The sequence below is a fragment of the Pseudoliparis swirei genome, chromosome 22, assembly GCF_029220125.1.
Source record: "Pseudoliparis swirei isolate HS2019 ecotype Mariana Trench chromosome 22, NWPU_hadal_v1, whole genome shotgun sequence".
In the NCBI taxonomy this organism is placed as follows: domain Eukaryota; kingdom Metazoa; phylum Chordata; class Actinopteri; order Perciformes; family Liparidae; genus Pseudoliparis; species Pseudoliparis swirei.
In genome coordinates, this window is record NC_079409.1 from 363,218 (window position 1) to 379,515 (window position 16,298).

A 16,298-nucleotide genomic window follows, 5' to 3' on the forward strand; every position below is an offset into this window, starting at 1 on the left:
ATATCTAATATATATTTATATATATATATACACACATATATATATATATATATATCTATATATATATATATACATATATGTATATATATATATATATATATATCTATATATATATATATATATATATATATATATATATATATATATATATATATATATATATATATATATATATATATATATATATATATAAATATATATATATGTACATATATGTATATGTGTATATATATATGTATATATATATATGTATCTATGTATATTTGTATATATATATGTATATATCTGTATGTATGTATATATGTGTGTCTATTATTAATAATAATATTATTTTATATTATTGTGTATGTGTGTGTATGTGTGTGTATATGTGTGTGTATATATGTGTGTATCTGTGTGTGTGTGTATATGTGTATATATGTGTGTGTATCTGTGTGTGTATATATGTGTGTGTATGTGTGTGTGTGTATATAACGTGTCACGTGGTCACTGACTGGGTCTGAGTCCCCCAGCTGAGGGTCCCGATCCCCCTCCAGCGGATCCAGTTCAGGTCTTCTTTTTTGTTAAGCCAGACACACACACACACACAACGAAAAGGAAGTGGACTAGGACAGTTGTGTATTCCTTCGTTGGTATCGGACTCCCCAGACCCACTGACAACCCGGTTGGGAGCTTGAGGTTACAGAGGAAGCTCCTCTAGTTGTTGGGTTGGATCGGTAGCAATAACCTTAACATGAATTTTATCTGCACCGCCTGTCCTCTGATTGGTCGCTGTGCTGCCCGGTTGCCGGTGGCGGGCTCCACACGGCGGCTGTGCTCGGCGGCAGCAGTCAGCCCTGAAGGCGATGAAGCCGTAGATGACGGGGTCGCAGCAGGCGTTCAGGTTCCCGAACACGAACAGCGCGTGGTGCACGGCCTCCGGCGTGAGGCGCAGCGCGGCGGGCCGGAACCAGAACCACAGGCCTTGGGTGTGACGGTGTGTGACGAGACAGGGTGTGTGTGACCAGGTGTGCGGACAGGTGTGTGTGACAGGTGTGTCCAGGTGTGGGACAGGTGTGCTGCAGGTGTGAGACAGGTGTGTGACAGGTTGTGTGTGACAGGTGTGTGACAGGTGTGAGACAGGTGTGAGAGGTGTGAGTGACAGGTGTGAGACTGGGTGTGTGACAGGTGGCATGACAGGGTGTGTGACAGGTGTGAGACAGGTGTGTGGAGGTGAGACAGGTGTGTGACAGGTGTGAGACCAGGTGTGTGACAGGTGTGAGACAGGTGTGCTTGACCAAGGTGGTGTATTAGGTGTGAGACCAGGGTGAGGTGTGTGACAGGTGTGTGACAGGTGTGAGGTTGGTGGTGTGTGACAGGTGTGGAGACAGGTGTGTGACAGGTGTGTGACAGGTGTGAGACAGGTGTGTGACAGGTAAGGTGTGTGCTGCAGGTGTGTGACAGGTGTGCAGGTGTGAGGACAGGTGTGTGACAGGTGTGTGACAGGTGTGAGACAGGTGTGTGACAGGTGGACAGGTGTGTGACAGGTGTGTGACAGTGTGTGACAGGTGCAGGCTTGACAGGTGTGTGATAGGCCAGTGACAGTGTGGAAGACAGGTGTGTCGGCCAGGTGTGAGATGGGTGTGAGACAGGTGTGAGACAGGTGTGAGATAGGTGACAGGTGTGACAGGTGTGACTGGGTGTGGACAGGTGTGTGGACAGGTGTGACAGTACAGGGTGCAGAGACAGGTGTGTGTGTGAGACAGGTGTGTGACAGGTGTGTGTGAGACAGGTGTGAGACAGGTGTGTGACAGGTGTGAGACAGGTGTGTTCCCAGGTGCCGCAGGTGTGTGACAGGTGAGACAGGTGTGAGACAGGTGTGTGACAGGTGAGACAGGTGTGTGACAGGTTTGAGAAAGTGTGAGACAGGTGTGACAGGTGTGACAAGTGTGGAGACAGGTGTGAGACAGTGAGAGACAGGTGTGACCAGGGTGTGACGGGGTGTGAGACAGGGTGTGTGACAGGTGTGACAGGTGTGTGACAGGTGTGAGACAGGTGTGTGACAGGTGTGAGACAGGTGTGACAGGTGTGTGTGACAGGTGTGTGACAGGTGTGTGAGACAGGTGTGTGACAGGTGTGAGACAGGTGTGAGACAGGTGTGTGACAGGTGTGTGAGACAGGTGTGTGACAGGTGTGAGACAGGTGTGTGACAGGTGTGAGACAGGTTGGAGACAGGTGTGTGACAGGTGTGAGACGGGTGTGAGACAGGTGGGAGACAGGGGTGTGAGACAGGTGTGTGACAGGTAGGGTGTGTGACAGGTGTGAGACAGGTGTGACAGGTGTGTGACAGGTGTGAGACCAGGTGTGTGACAGGTGTGTGTGACGGTGTGTGACAGGTGTGCTGTGACAGGTGTGTGTGACAGGTGTGTGACAGGTGTGTGAGACAGGTGAGACAGGTGTGACAGGTGTGAGACAGGTGTGTGACAGGTGTGTGAAGCCAGGCGTGAGACTAGAGTGTGAGACAGGTGTGACGTGTGAGACAGGTGTGTGACAGGTGTGAGACAGGTGTGTGTGACAGGTGTGTGACAGGTGTGACAGGTGTGTGACAGGTGTGTGACAGTGTGAGACAGGGGTGTGAGACATGTGTGAGACAGGTGTGTGACGGGTGTGGAGAGACAGGTGTGACTGGAAAGGTGTGACAGGTGTGTGGGTGAGACAGGTGTGAGACAGGTGTGTGAGACAGGTGTGACAGGTGTGACAGGTGTGAGACAGAGACAGGTGTGTGACCAGTGAGACAGGTGTGACTGGGTGTGTGACAGGTGGACATGTGGAGACAGGGTGTGTGAGACAGGTGTGACAGGTGTGTGACAGGTGTGTGAGATAAAAGGTGTGTGACAGGTGAGACAGGTGTGAGACAGGTGTGTGAGGTGTGTGACAGGTGTGTGTGACAGGTGAGACAGGTGAGACAGGTGTGTGACAGGTGTGACAGGTGGAGACAGGTGCACAGGTGTGAGACAGGTGTGAGACAGGTGTGTGACAGGTGTGAGACAGGTGTGTGACAGGTGTGTGACAGGTGTGAGACAGGTGTGTGACAGGTGTGAGACAGGTGTGTGACAGGTGTGTGACAGGTGTGAGACAGGTGTGTTCCAGGTGTGTGACAGGTGTGAGACAGGTGTAGGACAGGTGTGAGACAGGAGACAGGTGTGTGACAGGTGTGTGACAGGTGTGAGACAGGTGTGTGACAGGTGTGAGACAGGTGTGTGACAGGTGTGTGAGACAGGTGTGTGACAGGTGTGACAGGTGTGAGACCAGGTGTGACAGGTGTGACAGGTGTGAGACAGGTGCTTGGGTGGTGTGAGACAGGTGTGGAGACAGGTGAGTTCAGGTGTGTGACTGGGTGTGAGACAGGTGTGACAGGGGTGTGTGACAGGTGTGAGACAGGTGTGTGACAGGTGTGGAGACGAGATAGTGTGTGACCATAGGTGTGAGACAGGTGTGTGACAGGTGTGAGAGGGTGCGACAGGTGTGTGATGGGTGTGAGACAGGTGTGCTGCAGGTGTGTGACAGGTGTGTGACAGGGGTGTGTGACAGGTGTGAGACAGTGACAGGTGTGTGAGACAGGTGTGAGACAGGTGTGTGACAGGTGTAGACAGTGTGGGACAGGTGTGACAAGGTGACAGGTGTGTGGTGTGACAGGTGTGTGGGACAGGTGTGACAGGTGTGTGACAGGGTGTGTGACAGGTGTGAGAGGTGTGACAGGTGTGACAGGTGAGGTGTGAGACAGGTGTGTGACAGGTGTGTGAGACAGGTGTGTGACAGGTGTGCAAGAGACGGTGTGTGACAGGTGTGAGACAGAAAAAGGACAGGGTGTGAGACGAGGTGTGTGACAGGTGTGGCTGACGAGACAGAGACAGGTGTGAGACAGGGTGTGTGACAGGTGTGAGACAGGTGTGAGACTGGGTGTGAGACTGGGTGTGGGCAGGACAGGTGTGACAGGTGTGTGACAGGTGTGTGACAGATTGTGTGACAGGGGTGTGAGACAGGTGTGAGACAGGTGTGTGACAGGTGTGAGACAGGTGTGGAGACAGGTGTGTGGCAGGTGTGTGAGAAAAAGGCAGGTGCAGACAGGTGTGTGACAGTGTGTGTGAGACAGGTGTGAGACAGGTGTGACAGGTCAGTTGGTGTGAGACAGGTGAGACAGGTGTGTGACAGGTGTGAGACAGGTGTGTGACAGGTGTGTGACAGGTGTGTGACAGGTGTGAGACAGGTGTGTGACAGGTGTGTGACAGTGTGTGACAGGTGTGTGGGAGACAGGTGTGAGACAGGTGTGTGAGAGCTGGGTGATGTGACAGGTGTGTGAGACAGGTGTGAGAGGTGTGTCCAGGTGTGCAGTGACAGGTGTGTGACAGGTGTGAGACAGGTGTGTGACAGGTGAGATGTGAGACAGGTGACAGGTGTGAGACAGGTGTGTTGACAGGTGTGCTGACAGGTGTGAGACAGGTGTGTGACAGGTGTGGGACAGGTGTGTGACAGGTGTGGACAGGTGTGAGACGGGTGTGTGACTGGGTGTGTGAGGCCAGGTGTGAGACAGGTGTGTGTGACAGGCAGGTGTGTGACAGGTGTGTGTGACGGTGTGAGACAGGTGTGTGTGACAGGTGAGGTGTGAGACAGGTGTGTTCCAGGACGACAGGTGTGAGACAGGTGTGTGACAGGTGTAGGTGTGTGACAGGTGTGACAGGTGTGTGACAGGTGTGAGACAGGTGTGAGACAGGTGTGTGAGACAGGTGTGAGACAGGTGTGAGACAGGTGTGTGACAGGTGAGACAGGTGTGACAGGTGTGTGGGTGTGAGACAGGTGTGTGAGACAGGTGTGAGACAGGTGTGAGTCAGGGGTGACAGGTGTGAGACAGGTGTGTGACAGGTGTGTGACAGGTGTGAGACAGGTGTGACAGGTGTGTGACAGGTGTGACAGGTGTGTGACAGGTGTGTGACAGGTGTGAGACAGGTGTGAGACAGGTGTGTGACAGGTGTGAGACAGGTGTGCTGCAGGTGTGTGACAGGTGTGAGACAGGTGTGAGACAGGTGTGTGACAGGTGTGAGACAGGTGTGTGACAGGTGTGAGACAGGTGTGTGACAGGTGTGTGACAGGTGTGTGACAGGTGTGAGACAGGTGTGTGACAGGTGTGTGACAGGTGTGTGACAGGTGTGAGACAGGTGTGTGACAGGTGTGAGACAGGTGTGTGACAGGTGTGTGACAGGTGTGTGACAGGTGTGTGACAGGTGTGTGACAGGTGTGTGAGACAGGTGTGAGACAGGTGTGAGACAGGTGTGTGACAGGTGTGTGACAGGTGTGAGACAGGTGTGTGACAGGTGTGAGACAGGTGTGAGACAGGTGTGAGACAGGTGTGAGACAGGTGTGTGACAGGTGTGACAGGTGTGTGACAGGTGTGTGAGACAGGTTTGAGACAGGTGTGTGACAGGTGAGACAGGTGTGAGACAGGTGTGACAGGTGTGGACAGGTGTGTGACAGGTGAGTGAGGTGTGTGACAGGTGTGAGACAGGTGTGTGTGACAGGTGTGAGACAGGTGTGAGACAGGTGTGTGACAGGTGTGTGACAGGTGTGAGACAGTGAGGTGTGAGACAGGTGTGTGACAGGGCTCTGAGACAGGTGTGACAGGTGTGCTGCAGGTGTGTGACAGGTGTGACAGGTGTGTGACAGGTGTGTGACAGGTGTGAGACAGGTGTGAGACAGGTGTGAGACAAGTGTGAGACAGGTGTGAGACAGGTGTGAGACAGGTGTGTGACAGGTGTGAGGTGTGAGACAGGTGTGTTCCAGGTGTGCTGCAGGTGTGTGACAGGTGTGTGACAGGTGTGAGACAGGTGTGTGACAGGTGTGAGACAGGTGTGTGACAGGTGTGTGAGACAGGTGTGAGACAGGTGTGAGACAGGTGTGAGACAGGTGTGTGACAGGTGTGTGACAGGTGTGAGACAGGTGTGAGACAGGTGTGTGACAGGTGTGTGACAGGTGTGTGACAGGTGTGAGACAGGTGTGTGACAGGTGTGAGACAGGTGTGTGACAGGTGTGAGACAGGTGTGTGACAGGTGTGAGACAGGTGTGTGACAGGTGTGTGACAGGTGTGTGACAGGTGTGAGACAGGTGTGTGACAGGTGTGAGACGGGTGTGAGACAGGTGTGTGACAGGTGTGAGACAGGTGTGTGACAGGTGTGAGACAGGTGTGTGACAGGTGTGTGACAGGTGTGACAGGTGTGGGAGGTGTGAGACAGGTGTGACAGGTGTGTGACAGGTGTGAGACAGTGAGGTGTGAGACAGGTGTAAAGTGAGACAGGTGTGAGACAGGTGTGAGACAGGTGTGTTCCAGGTGTGCTGCAGGTGTGTGACAGGTGTGTGACAGGTGTGAGACAGGTGTGAGACAGGTGTGAGACAGGTAGGTGTGACAGGTGTGTGACAGGTGTGAGACAGGTGTGAGACAGGTGTGTGACAGGTGTGAGACAGGTGTGTGACAGGTGTGTGACAGGTGTGAGACAGGTGTGAGACAGGTGTGTGACAGGTGTGAGACAGGTGTGAGACAGGTGTGTGACAGGTGTGACAGGTGTGAGACAGGTGTGTGACAGGTGTGTGACAGGTGTGAGACAGGTGTGAGACAGGTGTGTGACAGGTGTGAGACAGGTGTGTGACAGGTGTGTGACAGGTGTGTGACAGGTGTGAGACAGGTGTGAGACAGGTGTGTGACAGGTGTGTGACAGGTGTGTGAGACAGGTGTGTGACAGGTGTGAGACAGGTGTGAGACAGGTGTGTGACAGGTGTGTGACAGGTGTGGAGACAGGTGTGTGACAGGTGTGACAGGTGTGAGACAGGTGTGTGACAGGTGTGTGACAAGGTGAGTTTGAGACAGGTGTGTGACAGGTGTGTGACAGGTGTGTGACAGGTGTGTGACAGGTGTGTGACAGGTGTGAGACAGGTGTGAGACAGGTGTGAGACAGGTGTGAGACAGGTGTGTGACAGGTGTGAGACAGGTGTGTGACAGGTGTGTGACAGGTGTGAGACAGGTGTGTGAGACAGGTGTGTGACAGGTGTGTGACAGGTGTGTGAGACAGGTGTGTGACAGGTGTGAGACAGGTGTGAGACAGGTGTGAGACAGGTGTGTGACAGGTGTGAGACAGGTGTGAGACAGGTGTGAGACAGGTGTGTGAGACAGGTGTGTGAGACAGGTTTGAGACAGGTGTGTGACAGGTGTGAGACATGTGTGAGACAGGTGTGAGACAGGTGTGTGACAGGTGTGAGACAGGTGTGAGACAGGTGTGTGACAGGTGTGAGACAGGTGTGAGACAGGTGTGTGACAGGTGTGTGACAGGTGTGTGACAGGTGTGAGACAGGTGTGAGACAGGTGTGTGACAGGTGTGTGACAGGTGTGAGACAGGTGTGAGACAGGTGTGAGACAGGTGTGTGACAGGTGTGTGAGACAGGTGTGAGACAGGTGTGTGACAGGTGTGAGACAGGTGTGAGACAGGTGTGAGACAGGTGTGAGACAGGTGTGTGACAGGTGTGAGACAGGTGTGAGACAGGTGTGTGACAGGTGTGTGACAGGTGTGAGACAGGTGTGTGACAGGTGTGAGACAGGTGTGTTCCAGGTGTGCTGCAGGTGTGCTGCAGGTGTGTGACAGGTGTGAGACAGGTGTGTGACAGGTGTGAGACAGGTGTGAGACAGGTGTGTGACAGGTGTGAGACAGGTGTGTGACAGGTGTGAGACAGGTGTGTGACAGGTGTGTTCCAGGTGTGCTGCAGGTGTGCTGCAGGTGTGAGACTCAGAAGGCGGCGCAGGTTCTGATCCAGGCTCTGGTCATTTCACGCCTCGACTACTGCAACTCCCTCCTGGCTGGTCTACCTGCTAAGGCCATCCGACCCCTGCAGCTCATCCAGAATGCAGCAGCTCGACTGGTCTTCAGCCTCCGGAAATTCACCCACACCCCTCCGCTCCTCCGCACTCTCCACTGGTTACCGTGGAGCAGCATCCTTCAAAACACTGGTCCTGGCGTACGTGCTCTGGGCGGATCGGGCCCGTCTACATCGGGATATGGTCACCGTACCCCCGCACGCTCGCTCGACAACAGCCATCGACTTGTGACTCCTGCACCTCGAGCTAATCACTCGAAATCCAGACTGTTTGCTGTCCTGGCTCCTCAGTGGTGGAGCAGGCTCCCACTGACATCAGGACAGCAGAAAGTCTCTACATCTTCCGTCGGAGACTGAAAACACACCTTTTCCGACTATATCTGGATTAAAACACGGATTAGCACTTCAGTGGCTCTTAAATAGCACTTACTTATGGTACTTTTGTAGTTCGACTATGTTGAGGAAATGTTACTTCCTGTATTCTTGTTGTTCTTAGTTTGTACTCTAGGTTGAAATGCACTTATTGTAAGTCGCTTTGGATAAAAGCGTCTGCTAAATGACATGTAATGTAATGTAATGTAATGTGAGACAGGTGTGAGACAGGTGTGTGACAGGTGTGAGACAGGTGTGAGACAGGTGTGTGACAGGTGTGAGACAGGTGTGTGACAGGTGTGAGACAGGTGTGTGACAGGTGTGAGACAGGTGTGTGACAGGTGTGAGACAGGTGTGTGACAGGTGTGCTGCAGGTGTGAGACAGGTGTGAGACAGGTGTGTGACAGGTGTGAGACAGGTGTGAGACAGGTGTGTGACAGGTGTGAGACAGGTGTGTGACAGGTGTGAGACAGGTGTGTGACAGGTGTGAGACAGGTGTGTGACAGGTGTGTGACAGGTGTGTTCCAGGTGTGCTGCAGGTGTCTCACCCCTGCCTCTCCGGTGCTGCAGGTGGATGTGCAGCAGGATGCGGCTGTAGCAGCAGCTCATGGCCAGCAGGGGGAGCACGTACAGCGTGCTGAAGTGGACCATGTTGTAGGCCGTCTCCTGCCAGCGGCGGCTGAAGCTGCCGTGAGACGCACACTGAGTGAAGTCCACGGCCTCCACCCGCACCGCCCGGAACACCAGGAGCTGGGGTCAGGGGTCAGGGGTCAGGGGTCAGGGGGGTCCAGTAGGGGTCAGGAGGGTCCGGAGGGTCCAGTAGGGGGCTAGCTGGTTAACCAGCAGCTTCACCTCCAGTTAGTCACTGGAGGTGAAGCTGCTGGTTAACCAACTGGTTAACGAGCTGTTTCACTGCTCTTAGCTATGTTAGCATTCCTGATAGAAACCAAGGGGAACCGTTAGCCCGAGCTAACAGCAGGAGGCTCACATTTAATCTGCTTCAGAAAACCAGAACATTCCAGGAGAGATTAACTGGATCTGTGACCTCAGAGATGAAGGTGATGATGATGATGATGATGATGGTGATGATGACGGTGATGATGATGGTGGTGATGATGATGGTGATGATGACGGTGATGATGATGATGGTGGCGATGATGGTGATGATGATGAAGATGACGGTGATGATGATGATGATGATGATGATGACGGTGATGGTGATAATGGTGATGATGATGAAGATGATGGTGATGATGACGGTGATGATGATGATGGTGATGATGATGATGGAGTCCTGCTACCTGCGGGGAGGCCAGCAGCAGGCTGAGGCTCCAGGCCAGCAGCAGCATGACCCGGTTCCTGCGGTGGGCGCTCAGGTGCAGCGGGTGCAGGATGGCGTGCTGACGGTCCAGGCTGATGACCACGAGGATGAAGGCCGTGGCGTGCATGGCGAACAGCTTCAGGAAGCACAGCAGCCTGCAGAGGGCGTCGCCCGCGTACCACTGCACCGTCACGTTCCACACGGCGTCCAGCGGCATCACCACGAAGGTCATCACCAGGTCGGCCGACGCCAGGCTCAGCATCAGAGGCCGCAGGTGAGACGGCAGCCGCCGGCCACGCCCACGCCACACACTGGCCAATAGGGCGAGGTTACTGCAGGCGGCGAACAGGAAGAGGACCGACGTGGCTCCCACGCGGAACTGAGCGGCCCGCGTGAAGCTGGGAGCCCTCCAGTCTGAGCTGTTGGGAGGGGGCGGGGCTACAGAGCTAGGGGGCGGAGCCAATGAGGACAGATGCGTGGCGGACCAGTTACCTGACATCCTGCAGAGAAGAAGAGGAAGACATTTAAGACCAATACAGATCAATCAAGACATGAATGAGAAGGTTATCAATTATTAGTATGAAGTTACAGAAACATTCTGTGTAATACACACACACACACAGAGACACACACAGAGACACACACACTTTACAACAACTGTGCCAGACCTCCTGACCTCCAGACTTCCAGACCTCCAGACCTCCTGACTTCCAGACCTCCTGACTTCCAGACCTCCTGACTTCCTGACCTCCTGACCTCCAGACTTCCAGACCTCCTGACTTCCAGACCTCCAGACCTCCAGACCTCCTGACTTCCTGACTTCCAGACCTCCAGACCTCCTGACTTCCAGACCTCCAGACCTCCTGACTTCCAGACCTCCTGACTTCCAGACTTCCAGACCTCCAGACCTCCTGACTTCCAGACCTCCTGACTTCCAGACCTCCAGACTTCCTGACCTCCTGACTTCCTGACTTCCAGACCTCCAGACCTCCTGACTTCCAGACCTCCTGACTTCCAGACCTCCAGACTTCCAGACCTCCAGACTTCCAGACCTCCTGACCTCCAGACCTCCTGACTTCCAGTCCTCCTGACTTCCAGACCTCCTGACTTCCAGACCTCCAGACTTCCAGACCTCCAGACCTCCTGACTTCCAGACCTCCTGACTTCCAGACCTCCAGACCTCCTGACCTCCAGACCTCCTGACTTCCAGACCTCCTGACTTCCAGACCTCCAGACCTCCAGACTTCCTGACTTCCAGACCTCCTGACTTCCAGACCTCCAGACCTCCAGACTTCCTGACCTCCAGACCTCCTGACTTCCAGACCTCCAGACCTCCAGACCTCCTGACTTCCAGACCTCCTGACTTCCAGACCTCCAGACTTCCAGACCTCCTGACCTCCAGACTTCCAGACCTCCTGACTTCCAGACCTCCAGACCTCCTGACTTCCAGACCTCCTGACTTCCAGACCTCCTGACTTCCAGACCTCCAGACTTCCAGACCTCCAGACCTCCTGACTTCCAGACCTCCTGACTTCCAGACCTCCAGACTTCCAGACCTCCAGACTTCCAGACCTCCTGACCTCCAGACCTCCTGACTTCCAGTCCTCCTGACTTCAGACTTCCAGACCTCCAGACCTCCTGACTTCCAGACCTCCAGACTTCCAGACCTCCAGACTTCCAGACCTCCTGACTTCCAGACCTCCTGACTTCCAGACCTCCAGACCTCCTGACCTCCTGACCTCCAGACCTCCTGACTTCCTGACCTCCAGACTTCCAGACCTCCTGACTTCCAGACCTCCTGACTTCCAGACCTCCTGACTTCCAGACCTCCTGACCTCCTGACTTCCAGACCTCCAGACCTCCTGACTTCCAGACCTCCTGACCTCCAGGCTTTTATTGTGAAAGAGTCTTTACCTGATCAGCAGCTTTGAATGTTTCTCTGACTCATGTCCTCTGTCCAGGAACCCACGAGAACCCTGGAGAACCCTGGAGCACCTGATGAACAGAACCCAGTCTGATCCGGATCAGTTCAGATTCCTGCCGACTGCAGCAGCTTCTGAAGAAAAACCTGCAGCGCAGGGGGAGGAGCTACGTGAGAGGGTGTGTGTGTGTGTGTGTTAGAGAGTGTGTGAGTGTGTGTGTAAGAGAGAGAGTGTCTGTGTGTAAACACAAATACACAGAGCATGTTATACTCAGCCACCCCAAAGACACCACTAATGTCTCCAGGTCTTCATCATCAGTCTCCAGGTCTTCATCATCAGACTCCAGGTCTTCATCCTCAGACTCCAGGTCTTCATCATCAGACTCCAGGTCTTCATCCTCAGTCTCCAGGTCTTCATCATCAGTCTCCAGGTCTTCATCATCAGTCTCCAGGTCTTCATCCTCAGTCTCCAGGTCTTCATCATCAGACTCCAGGTCTTCATCCTCAGACTCCAGGTCTTCATCATCAGTCTCCAGGTCTTCATCCTCAGTCTCCAGGTCTTCATCATCAGACTCCAGGTCTTCATCCTCAGACTCCAGGTCTTCATCATCAGTCTCCAGGTCTTCATCATCAGTCTCCAGGTCTTCATCCTCAGACTCCAGGTCTTCATCCTCAGACTCCAGGTCTTCATCATCAGTCTCCAGGTCTTCATCATCAGTCTCCAGGTCTTCATCATCAGACTCCAGGTCTTCATCATCAGTCTCCAGGTCTTCATCCTCAGACTCCAGGTCTTCATCATCAGTCTCCAGGTCTTCATCATCAGACTCCAGGTCTTCATCATCAGTCTCCAGGTCTTCATCATCAGACTCCAGGTCTTCATCATCAGTCTCCAGGTCTTCATCATCAGTCTCCAGGTCTTCATCATCAGACTCCAGGTCTTCATCATCAGTCTCCAGGTCTTCATCATCAGACTCCAGGTCTTCATCCTCAGACTCCAGGTCTTCATCATCAGACTCCAGGTCTTCATCCTCAGACTCCAGGTCTTCATCATCAGTCTCCAGGTCTTCATCCTCAGTCTCCAGGTCTTCATCATCAGACTCCAGGTCTTCATCATCAGTCTGCAGGTCTTCATCCTCAGACTCCAGGTCTTCATCATCAGTCTCCAGGTCTTCATCATCAGTCTCCAGGTCTTCATCATCAGACTCCAGTAATATAATTACTATAAATATTGTTATAATTATTATTCTAATTACTATAAATATTGTTGTCATTTTAATTATGATAAATATTATTATCATGATTATGTATCTACTGTTGTTGTTATTAGCATCAGCTGCTGCTAGCCGTGTTAGCTGATGCCATACTGAGTGTTTCCGGTGTGTTGTCACAGATCGATCACCGGAGCAGCCGCGCGCTTCTGACGCGGCTGTGGACTCGGTTGCCGTGGCAACAATCGGAAGTAAAACAGAGAACCAACTGAATTCATTCTTTAAATAAGAAATCTAACGTGAGTTGTAGTCTCATAACAACGTCCGTATCCTAAATGCGATTCAAACCACAGAAGAAAAAAAGTAGACCACAATGCAACGCGACAACTTTCCAGCAAATGGGCGGAGCCGTGCGTCGCTCGGCCAATCAGAGTGTGGCGGGAGCTTTTTCAAACTTTTGACCGGAAAAGCTCGAAGCTCGGAGACAGAACCGGAGACAGAACCGCGTTCACGCGTTTCTACGGTGTGACGTCCCGAGAGAGAGACTTCGGGCCGGTTCTCTTCACCGAGCGGAGCGATACCGAGTCGGTTCAGCCGGAGGACGAAGACACGGAGCAACATGGCGGAGTCCTCGGGGCGCTGTGAGTCCGGTGTTACGGTTCAACCTGAGACCCTGTTAGCTGGACCTTCGGTCCAACGCGTCTGTTGTTGTCGTAGTTACGGGAGATGTTGAGAATAGCAGGAGAACACGCAGCTGTCCTCGCGAATGGCGCATTGTTTAGTTCTCCAGTTGAATGAGAAACCTTCTGGTGTCTGGAGGAGACGATGGAGAAGAGGAAGCGACTTGAAGCGTCGCGGGTTGTTTATGGTTGAAACAGGAAGTTGGCAAACTGCCCTTCCTTTGAAATACATTTGGTCAAATAAATAAACACTTAATCAACATACAATATGTATATATGTGATAAATCATGATTAATCCACAGAAACCTGTGATTAACCTGATTAAAAATTGTAATCGTTTCACAGCCCTAATATATATATATATATATATATGTATATTTATATATATATTTAAACACACAGGCTGGTTTCACCTCATTATGTTTTACTCTATTCAAATGAAGATTATAATACTAGTATTGGTAATGCTACGAATAATACTAGTATTGTGAGTATTAATACTACTAGTAGTATTTCCCTTTTCTCTCATGTTGAAGTTTTCTATATAAGTTTTAAAGGAATCATATTATGCCCATTTTTCCACAAGTTGATATGGTTCCTTAGGGTCTTAATGAAATGTTTGAAACATATTTTGGTCAAAATACCACAAGAATCATTTCAAACAGCTCCACAGATTCACCTGTTTTGAGTGCCTGTTCCTTTAAATACTCATGAGTTTTCATAATATGTCCCCTTTAATGTTCAAATTATTGTCTGTGTGTGTGTCTCTGTGTTTCTCTGTGTGTGTGTCTCTGTGTGTGTGTGTGTGTGTGTGTCTCTGTGTGTGTCTCTGTGTGTGTGTGTGTGTCTCTGTGTGTGTCGCTGTGTGTGTGTGTCTCTGTGTGTGTGTCTGTGTGTGTGTGTGTGTGTCTCTGTGTTTCTCTGTGTGTGTCTGTGTGTGTGTGTGTCTGTGTGTGTGTGTTTCTCTGTGTGTCTGTGTGTGTGCAGTGTCCTGTGTGTCTCTGTGTGTCTAAGTCTGTGTGTGTGTGTGTGTATGTGTGTGTGTCTGTGTGTGTAAATAGGTGTGTTTGGTGTGTCTGTTTCTCTCAGTGTGTGTGTGTCTATGTGTGTGTGTGTGTGTGTATCAGTGTGTGTGTCTCTATGTGTGTGTCTCTGTGTGTGTGTGTTCTGTGTGTCTGTGTGTGTGTGTCTCTGTGTGTCTGTGTGTGTCTCTGTGTTTCTGTGTGTGTGTCTGTGTGTGTGTCAGTGTGTGTGTCTGTGTGTGTGTGTGTCAGTGTGTGTGTGTGTGTGTGTGTGTGTGTGTGTCTCTGTGTGTGTGTGTGTCTCTGTGTGTGTGTGTGTGTGTCTCTGTGTGTGTGTGTGTGTGTGTGTAGATGAGCGCCTCACAGCAGACCAGATGGATGAACAGAGGGTCCAGAGCGTGGCCTATCAGTACCTCTGCAGACTGGAGGAGGCCAAGAGGTCAGTGGTCCTGGTTCTTCTTCTGTGGTGGCTCACACTGCATCAGTGTGTGTTGGGTGCTTCTCTCACGTGTGACGTCACTGCTCAGGTGGATGGAGGCGTGTCTGGGGGCGGAGCTTCCTGCTCCCACTGAGCTGGAGGAGGGGCTTAGGAACGGAGTCCTGCTGGCTCGACTGGGCCAAAGGTTCTGCCCCAAGGCCGTGAAGAAGATCTACGACCCGGACCAGCAGCGGTACCAGGTACACACTCAGTAACACACACACACATATACACTCAGTAACACACACACACATATACACTCAGTAACACACACACACATATACACTCAGTAACACACACACACATACACTCAGTAACACACACACACATATACACTCAGTAACACACACACATATACACTCAGTAACACACACACACATATACACTCAGTAACACACACACACATATACACTCAGTAACACACACACACATATACACTCAGTAACACACATATACACTCAGTAACACACACACACATATACACTCAGTAACACACACACACATACACTCAGTAACACATATACACTCAGTAACACACACACACATATACACTCAGTAACACACACATATACACTCAGTAACACACACACACACATATACACTCAGTAACACACACACACATATATACTCAGTAACACACACACATATACACTCAGTAACACACACACATATACACTCAGTAACACACACACACATATACACTCAGTAACACACACACACATATACACTCAGTAACACACACACACATATACACTCAGTAACACACACATATACTCAGTAACACACACACACACATACACTCAGTAACACACACACACACATATACACTCAGTAACACACACACATATACACTCAGTAACACACACACACACACACATATACACTCAGTAACACACACACTCAGTAACACACACGCTCAGTAACACACACAGTAACACACACACACTCAGTAACACACACACTCAGTAACACACTCAGTAACACACACACTCAGTAACACACACACACACACTCAGTAACACACACACACTCAGTAACACACACACTCAGTAACACACACGCTCAGTAACACACACACACTCAGTAACACACCGCTAACACTCAGTAACACACACACACACTCAGTAACACACACGCTCAGTAACACACACACACTCAGTAACACACACACTCAGTAACACACACACGCTCAGTAACACACACACACACACTCAGTAACACACACACTCAGTAACACACACGCTCAGTAACACACACACTCAGTAACACACACTCAGTAACACACACACGCTCAGTAATACACACGCTCAGTAACACACACACGCTCAGTAATACACACGCTCAGTAACACACACACTCAGTAACACACACAGTAACACACGCTACACCAGTAACACACACACTC

At 51.3% G+C, this 16,298-nt stretch overlaps 2 protein-coding genes across 2 annotated transcripts in view; one reads left to right on the forward strand and one right to left on the reverse strand.

Annotated features, from left to right (window-relative positions):
* Nucleotides 1-679: 679 nt before the first annotated feature.
* On the reverse strand, nt 680-11,661 carry LOC130213172 (gonadotropin-releasing hormone II receptor-like). The gene is made up of 4 exons (XM_056444639.1): nt 11,498-11,661; nt 9,564-10,083; nt 8,730-9,012; nt 680-972 (listed from the first exon to the last, which is right to left on the reverse strand). The coding sequence occupies exons 2-4, from the start codon at nt 10,080-10,082 to the stop codon at nt 680-682; spliced, it is 1,095 nt and encodes a 364-aa protein (XP_056300614.1). The 5' UTR covers nt 10,083; nt 11,498-11,661.
* Nucleotides 11,662-13,252: 1,591 nt separating this feature from the next.
* The window catches only part of LOC130213174 (ras GTPase-activating-like protein IQGAP3), a 74,764-nt gene continuing 71,718 nt past the window's right edge, over nt 13,253-16,298 (forward strand). Inside the window, 3 exon segments of the mRNA XM_056444640.1 lie at nt 13,253-13,353; nt 14,767-14,854; nt 14,943-15,093. Coding sequence (XP_056300615.1) covers nt 13,332-13,353; nt 14,767-14,854; nt 14,943-15,093 — 261 coding nt within the window. The 5' untranslated portion in view covers nt 13,253-13,331.